Below are 8,768 nucleotides of genomic sequence, written 5' to 3'. Positions count from 1 at the left end.
GTCCCCTGCATCGGCAGGCGGACTCTCAACCACTGCGCCACCAGGGAAGCCCTATAGTATTCTAACTGTGATCTGCTCACCTGCAATTGTGGTACAGGTCACTAGGCAGTAATCCCTCACCCCTCACCCACACCATTCCCGACCAATGACATTTCTCAAGAAATACACAACAGAGCTCAGGAGCCGAGGAGTTCTCCTGCTTTGTCGGCAGAGGGCGCTGCTGAGCAAGAAGCCGTCCCTCCCCGCGCCGGGCTGCCCTCCCCAGGCTGGGGCTCCGGGGAACCGAGCGCGATACTTCGGGTCTGCAGTCGTCCGCAGCTGACCGCTCTGCCCGGCACATCGGGGTCTGCAAAGAGCTGGCCGGGGGGGAGCCGGGCAGCGTGCTCTACAGCCCCCATGAACACCCACTCTCCACCCCGGCCCCCCAACAAATCCATGAACGCAACTGCTTGATCCGTTGTGCCTCGCTGATGATCAACAGAAAGTTGTCATAGCTTAACGTTTTTCTGCGAGTAATCTTCATTTTTCTCACAAATGGCCTTATAATAATAGGAAAAAAGACTACCTTACCTTAGAAAGTGTGCTGTATTTTCATTCTTGCAAAGGGAGAGGCTACACAAACACTTCATTTAAAAGAAAATTGGGTAATTTTTTCTCCCAAACACCTTTTAAATCTTATGTTTAAGAACTTAAGTTTGAATGCAAAAGAAGGAATTACTTCCCATTATTTAGATATTGTATGTAACAATAATTTGCGCTAAAAAATAATATTCCCTGTTAATTTAATATAATTTGATTTGCTTCACTCTTTAAATAATAGTAACCGAAGTAAAACTCTCATTATTCAGACTAATTTAATAAGAGTCAATTTCAAAATGCATGAAAGGTCTGAACCTGAGTTTCTTATCATACTAAAAATAACTGCACAATGCCACAGGTGTAACCTAAGGGTCCTTCCCAGCCCAATTAACTCCAGCATTTTAAAAGTCATCAATTTATATTTTAAAATATAACAAAGGACAGGCAAATTCTATGAAAGTAAGTCATGACTCCAGTAAGTATAAAACAATTTCGTTACCAATGCAGGAGACAAAAGAATAGTGGTGGTGATTAATCTTCACCCACAAAGCCCTCAGCTGGAGTGTGTTTGCTCAGACAACATGACTTACCCCAGGAGTGCTTGCAGACAGGGCCCAGAGAGCTTCAGAAAGGGCCAGGCGGCGGGTGGGGACTTTTAACCACACCTTCTGGGCACCCGAGACAGGGCTCTGCCCGTATTTGCTCTGTGGCACCAGCCCAGGGCTAATGGCACACTCAGCTTTTCTCTAAGATGAGGGGGACCGAGACAGACTTCTCTCTTCTACCTGCCGGTTAGCAGGAAAAAAACCAACATGGGGGAATTCCACTGGTGGCCCAGTGGTTAAGACTCGCCACTTTCACTACCGTGGCCCGGGAGGGGTTCAATTCCTGGTCAGGGAACTGAGATCCCTCAAGCCCCGAGGTGCGGCCAATAAATAAAAATAAAAGAAGAAGAAAAAACCCAACATGGAAGAAATCTCTTATAATGCCCTTGAAACAGTTCTGCCATAGTGGCTTTGCTTTTCAAGAAAGGAGAAGCAAACAAGAGCCAATCTGCATATGACTCAGATATGATCAACACCTAGCTGGCCAGGCTCCTACCCCCAGACCCCAGGGCACCTCTGCATTAGATGACCAAGGGAGGGACTGGCCGAGGAGGCCTTTCATGGTCCCTTTATTTTAGGGATGGTGCCACTTCCCGGCTGAACTGGTTGATACCTACAATGCCCACACTTAACCTTACCTCGCTTCCAGTCCTGGTGGGGTCAGCATCCTGGGGGGTCAGGATCCAAGGTCTCCATGGTGTTTGGCTGGAAGGACACGGACCAAGAGTGAACCCCAGCATTTTCTGCTTTTAAAGTTAGGTCATAAGAGTTAACATTCTTATGATTTCTCATGTCTGCCTAAGAGTCACTGGCCACACCAGAACGTTCTCTCAAGTTCTCAGTCGGTGCCATTTGCGTTTTTTCCTCCTGCCACATTCGCAGTTCTCTGCCTTCACTGGGCTTTTTGAGAAATCCCAAATATGATACACATCATTATTTGAGGAATTTCTCTTCCCAGCCTGGCAGGATTCTTCTATTCAGACTCCCCGCGGTAGCTGGCTACTCTGTTGCTCATTAATTTCTGACTGCACAGAGATGAGTCTACAGAGTTTTACGATGCAAAAAGCGGGAATGTGTTTCTCCTCTCTGGCTGCCTGGCCACCCAGCCCCTTCCACAACTTCCCTGCTAATTTGATTTTAACTTTACTACCTTAAAAAAGGCTGGTGCCCGTGACAGCGAACGCTGAGTCCCACGCACAGGGCAAACAAAGAATGTCACCAAGAGTGTGACAGTCAACGTGACGCGACCCCCTGCAGGGTTCGCTGAGGGGCCCCCCCGAAGACTTCACCCCTCCCAGCCCTGTGGGTTTCAGATCTAGAAACCGAAGCTTTGGCCCATTTCCGGGCACCTCCTGGGCCTCCGCACTTCAGAACTGTGCTCTGGAGCCGAGAACATTCTGCGTCCCCGACTCTGGCTAAGGAAATTTCTCTGGGTCGCATCGGGCTCCAGGGCTCCGCCTGGCTTCGGGGGCTCAGCGCGGCCGGAGCATCCTGCCTGCGCTCCCCGCACCGACGCGCCGTGGGGACACCCTCACCTCTCGGGCCCGCGCGGCGGTGGTGGACCGTCCCCGGGGCAGTGACAGACGCGTCCCCGCGCCTCCCGGGCTCCGGCCGCTGCCTCGGGTCTCATGGTGCCCTCGGAGCCCGCGCCCCTCCAGCGGCGCCCGCGACCGCCCGCGCCTTTAACCGCTCAGGCGAGGGCGCTCACCTACCCGCGCTCTCGGCGCCAGGTTTAAAAACGGGGGCGGGGCGGGGAGGGGACACGGGAAACCCGGGAGAGGGTAGGGAGGGCACCGGAGAAGCTCCGGGAGGGGACAAGCAAAGCTCCAGGAGGGAGCGCCGCGGGGGGGAGGGGACGAGGTCAAGAAGGGGAATTGGGAAGCCCTGGTCAAGGGTGTGGAGGGAACAAAGGAAATCCAGGCATAATCGCCAGGAGCGGGGGCGAGGAAGCTCGGGGAGTGGACGGCGGGAAGTGACACAGAAAGCCTTGGAGAGGGGGGCACAGGGGGCAGGGGTCTTGGGCGGTGGCGTCGGGGGCGCTCCCTCGCCCAGGGGCCTCCCGCGCCCGGTGCTGGAGAGGAGGGATCCCTGGGTTCTTCCCGCCGCTCTGGGGTCTCCGCGTCCCTCGGGTTACTTATTCCTGCATCTAGGTCTCCAGATTTGCGGAAAATCTCACGTCCACGACTTTTAAAGCAGCCGCGGGGTTTGGAGGGGCGGTTACTGAAGCCTGTGGACCCGCCCTGCCTGCGGTGCTGAACCGTGGGCGCCCGGAAGCCCCGACCGCGATGCCCAAAGCGGCTGTGGGGCTGCAGCAACGCATCCAGGCGGTGGAAGGTGGCGGAGAGAGCTCTCCAGATGAGAGCACCCTTCCCAGCGACGGAGACCTTGGAAAAGGATGTGGCTTTCTCCGAGGGTGGGTGCGATTCTCCTCTGGTTAGCCCCGGGGCGGGCACAGAAAGCGCCTTGGATGAGCCGGGATGGCGCGCGTGCCCTGGGAATACCTGGCCGGGCTGCAGGACTCGCGGGGGCGCAGCTGTCTTGGTCCCCAGCGCTCGGGCAGGGTGGGAGGAGTGCTGTTTCATTAGTAGAGCCCGGCGGCAGAACCCTTAAGGCGGCCGGCCTGGACTCGGGCCCCTCGCTTAAGTACGATCTGCTGCTCAGTGCCCCACTGACGCCGCGTCGAAGAACGCGAGCTTACTTTATGTGACTTACGGTAATGGAATTTTTTTAAAAATTAAAGAACTTCAGACATTAAAATGTTTCCACATTTTTTTCCCGTTTAAGAGCAACAGGTTATGGCTTCCCTGGTGGCGCAATGGTTAAGAATCTGCCTACCAAGGCAGGGGACACGGGTTCAAGCCCTGGCCCGAGAAGATCCCACATGCCGCCGAGCAACTAAGCCCGAGCGCGACAGCTACTGAGCCTGCGCTGTAGTTCCCGCGGGCCACAGCTACTGAAGCCCGTGCGCCAAAATTACCGAAACCTGTGAGCCTAGAACCCGAGCTCCGCAACAAGAGAAGCCACCGCAATGAGAAGCCCATGCACTGCAATGAAGAGGAGCTCCCGCTCGTCGCAACTAGAGAAAGCCCGCGCGCAGCAACGAAGACCCAACGCAGCCAAAAAAATAAATAAATTAAATAAATAAATAAAAAAATTTAAGTTGTGTAAAAAAGAAAAAGGAGGGTGGGAGGGAGACGCAAGAGGGAGGAGGTATGGAGATACATGTATATGTATAGCTGATTCACTTTGTTATAAAGCAGAAACTAACACACCCTTGTAAAGCAATTAGACTCCAATAAAGATGCTAAAACAAAAAAAGAGCAACAAGTTATGACAATAATGAAAACTTATTAAAGGCGAAGGGAGGAATTAATTTTAAAACTAAAATTTCACACAATGATTTTAAAAGACACTGAGTATAAGGGCATGGGGGAGGGGAGGCAAAGAACATTAACAGACAACATTGCAACAATAAGATACCATATTTAATCTACCAACAGAGAAAGGATTTTATAAAGGGACAATTGGCAACCGGTGTGGGTGCCTTCAAACGAGAGTCGGCAATGCAACTGGGGTACTTTCAGAAAGGTATGACAACTTACATCACATGCCTTAAAAATATTCACCTGTTTGGCCCAGTAACTCTACTTCTGTGTCTATATTAAAGATGTATTCAAGATGGGGATGAAGACGTATTTAATTACAGAAAGGTGTTCATTATAGTGTTTTTTATGATGTTGAAAAGTAAGTCTCAAAATATGACAATGATTAAATAGATGATAGTGGAATATCAGGCAGCTAATAAAAACTTTTTCTGACTTGAATAGCATGGGGAAATACTTGTGATGTTAAAAGAACAAAATTGGGGCTTCCCTGGTGGCGCAGTCGTTGAGAGTCCGCCTGCCGACGCAGGGGACACGGGTTCGTGCCCCGGTCCGGGAAGATCCCACATGCCGCGGAGAGGCTGGGCCCGTGAGCCATGGCCGCTGAGCCTGCACGTCCGGAGCCTGTGCTCCGCAACGGGAGAGGCCACAACAGTGAGAGGCCCAATTTACCATTTTAAGCATTTTCAAATATAATTCAGTGGCACTAGGTAGACTCACATTGTTGTGCAATCATCACCACCATCCATCTCCAGAGCTTTTTCATCATCCTGAACTGAAACTCTGTACCTATTAAACACTAACTTCCCATTCCTCCTTTCACCAGCCCCTGGTGACCACCATTCTATTTTCTGTCTCTATGGCTTTGACTATTCCAGGCTTGTATAATAGGAATCATTTGTCCTTTGTGGATCATGTATTAATTTTATAAGTTATGCATTTAATCTTCACCCCAACCCTGCAAACAGGCATTATTCCCGTTTTACAGATTAAGAAACGGGGGTTGAGAGAGATTAGATAACTAGTGCAAAGTCACCATCTGGTTAGAGAGCCAGTACTCTTGGTCCTGCTGGGTACCTGGGCTTTGGAAACCAAATGCCAAAAAAATACATTTAAAGGTCAAAGAGGACTCAAGACAGCATCTGCACACAGTAGGTACTCAGTTATTATAATTTTTTAAATTGAAGTATAGTTGATTTACAATGTTGTGTTAGTCTCAGGTATACAGAGAAGTGATTCAGTTATACATACATATATTCTTTTTCAGATTCTTTTCCATCATAAGTTATTACAAGATATGGAATATAGTTACCTCTGCTATACAGTAGGTCCTTGTTGTTTATCTATTTTATATACAGTAGTGTGTATCTTTTAATCTTAAACTACTAATTTATCCCCACCCCCACTCAGTTTTGTCTTTTTGCTTTGTTTTGGTTTTCTTTCTGCCAAACACATGTAAGACCACAATGGCCACAGCTGGAACAATTTGAACAGCAAAAGAAAGCAGTATTAGGTTATAACCCAAAGTATACAATAAATATTATTGAGTTCATACTGACATCAATAAATATTGAATAAATGGGCAGAATAGGCAAGTATTCTTTTTTAAAATTATTTATTTATTTATTTTTAAATTTTTGGCTGCACTGGGTCTTCGTTGTTGCCTGCAGGCTTTCTCTAGCTGCAGCGAGTGGGGGCTACTCTTCATTGTAGCGCATGGGCTTCTCATTGCGGTGGCTTCTCTTGTTGCAGAGCATGGGCTCTAGGCACATGAGCTGCAGTAGCTTCACTGCAGCATAGAAGCCCCCACGTGCAGCAACGAAGTCCCAATGCAACCAAAAATACTAAATAAACTTATTAAAAAAAACCTTTGTGTAAACCTGAGAAAACCATAATTCGAAAAGATACATGCATCCAATGTTCATTGCAGCTCTATTTACAGCAGCCAAGATATGGAAGTAACCTCAATGTCCATTGACAGATGAATGGAAAAGATGTAGTTACATATATACAGTGGAATATTATTCAGCCATAAAAAAGAATGAAATAATGCCGTCTGCAGCAACATGGATGGACCTAGACATTATCATACTAAGTGAGGTAAACCAGACAGAGAAAAACAAGTATCATATGATATCGCTTATATTCAGAGTCTAAAAAAAAGATACAAATGAACTTATATACAAAACAGAAATAGACCCAAAGACATAGAAAGCAAACTTATGGTTACCAAGGGAGAAAGGGGGAAGGGGAGGGATAAATTACGAGTTTGGGATTAACATACACACACATATATAAAATAGATAACCAACAAGGACTTACTATATAGCACAGGGAACTATACTCAGTATTTTGTAATAACCTATAAGGGAAAAGAATCTGAAAAAGAATATATATATAAAATTGAATTACTTTGCTGTACACCTGAAACTAAAATAACATTGCAAATCAACTACAATAAAAAATAAAATAGAAACGTTTATGTAGATATTCAATCCTATAGGAGGTGGAGTGTGACTCTATAAACCATAGTTTTTAAATTATGCTTTTTCTTTTTTTTTTTTTTTTTGCGGTACGTGGGCCTCTCACTGTTGTGGCCTCTCCCGTTGCGGAGCACAGTCTCCGGACGCGCAGGCTCAGCGGCCATGGCTCACGGGCCCAGCTGCTCAGTGGCACGTGGGATCTTCCCAGACCAGGGCATGAACCCATGTCCCCTGCGTCGGCAGGCGGACTCTCAACCACTGCGCCACCAGAGAAGCCCTATGCATGTTTTTTATGAAAATATATGTAATGAAAAATAAATTCATTGGTAATATAGAATAAAGGTTTGGGGATTTTTTAATTTCTTTTTTCTGCAGGTAAAGAAATTAAAATACAGAAAAAGAAATAAAGTGCTGTTGAGGTAGTTGGGAATTCAAAGGGCTTTGTGCCACCAAGTATGTTATGACAATTTCTTTTTTATTTTTTTTAATAAATTTATTTATCTTTGGCTGCGTCAGGTCTTCGTTGCAGCATGCAGGCTTTCTCTAGTTGCTGCGAGCTCTTCGTTACGGTGCGCGGGCTTCTCATTGCGGTGGCTTCTCCTGTTGCGGAGCACGGGCTCTAAGTGCACGGGCTTCAGTAGTTGTGGCACGTGGGCTCAGTAGCGGTGACTCGCGGGCTCTAGAGCGCAGGCTCAGTAGCTGTGGTGCACGGGCTTTGTTGCTCTGCGACATGTGGGATCTTCCCAGACCAGGGCTCGAACCCGTGTCCCCTGCATTGGCAGGCGGAGTCTTAACCACGGCACCACCAGGGAAGTCCCCTATAACAATTTCTTAAACTTTTTTGGATCCAAGGAAGATTTTTATGATAGACGAAGTATTTGGTGAAGGGTATAGAAATCTTAAAACGTAATTAGGGCCATGGTTTAGAAACTGGGAAAAATTGTATAACTTCAGGTATGTAAATTCCTGCCTGAGAGGTGGTGTGGGAAATAAGTAAAATTGAGGTTCTGTTTCTTGCTCTGCTCTCTTTAATTAAAAATTCTTTTTCATATGCTGACTTTCAGCTGCTGCTTAAAAACAAAGAGTAAAGATATTAACCCTCAGGGTTTCCGGCTTGCCTAGGAGGAGGATACCAAAAGTCAAAACATCTAAGAGGACAGAATATTTTTACATAAACAGTGCTGAAGACAGGCGGGGAAATGACCATTTCCTTTCCTTCTGTTCAGGCAGAACCTATTTCCTGTTATCCACTCCCCAAAGCACTCTGTACCTCTGAAAGTGATTTAGGAGTTACAAGATGTAGTTATTGCTGTTGATGTTGTTGTTTTCTAAAAGATTTTTTGGAGACTAAAATACATGTATTTGTTGCATGGGAATAAGTAATATATTTAGTATTTTGAGGGGGGCTTAAATTAATTTTAATTTTAATTTTTTTGAAATTGTGGCAAGATACAAATAACTAAAGTTGACCATTTTAACCATGTTTGAGTATACAGTTCAGTGACATCAAGCACATTCTCATTGTTGTACAGTCACCACTATCATCTGTGTCCAGAACCTCTTCATCATCCCAAACAAACTCTACCTATCATATAATAACTCCATTTCCCCCTCCCTCGTCCCTGGTAACTTCTAGTCTAGTTTTTCTATGAGTTGATTATTCTAGGTACCTCATATAAGTGGAATCATGCAATATTTGTCCTTTTGTGACTGCCTTA

At 46.7% G+C, this 8,768-nt stretch overlaps 1 protein-coding gene across 1 annotated transcript in view; it reads right to left on the bottom strand.

Annotated features, from left to right (window-relative positions):
• RIPPLY3 (ripply transcriptional repressor 3) overlaps window positions 1-2,814 on the bottom strand; it is a 9,927-nt gene extending 7,113 nt beyond the window's left edge. Inside the window, exons 1-2 of the mRNA XM_024758328.1 lie at window positions 2,720-2,814; window positions 1,823-1,889 (exon numbers count right to left, since the gene is read on the bottom strand). Coding sequence (XP_024614096.1) covers window positions 1,823-1,889; window positions 2,720-2,814 — 162 coding nt within the window. The remainder of the gene's footprint in view (window positions 1-1,822; window positions 1,890-2,719) is intronic.
• Window positions 2,815-8,768: the final 5,954 nt, after the last annotated feature.

This window comes from Neophocaena asiaeorientalis, unplaced genomic scaffold (assembly GCF_003031525.2).
Source record: "Neophocaena asiaeorientalis asiaeorientalis breed wild unplaced genomic scaffold, Neophocaena_asiaeorientalis_V1.1 scaffold45, whole genome shotgun sequence".
Classification (NCBI taxonomy): domain Eukaryota; kingdom Metazoa; phylum Chordata; class Mammalia; order Artiodactyla; family Phocoenidae; genus Neophocaena; species Neophocaena asiaeorientalis.
The sequence above is the reverse complement of the archived record's forward strand: the minus strand, read 5'-3'. Positions and strand labels throughout refer to the sequence as shown.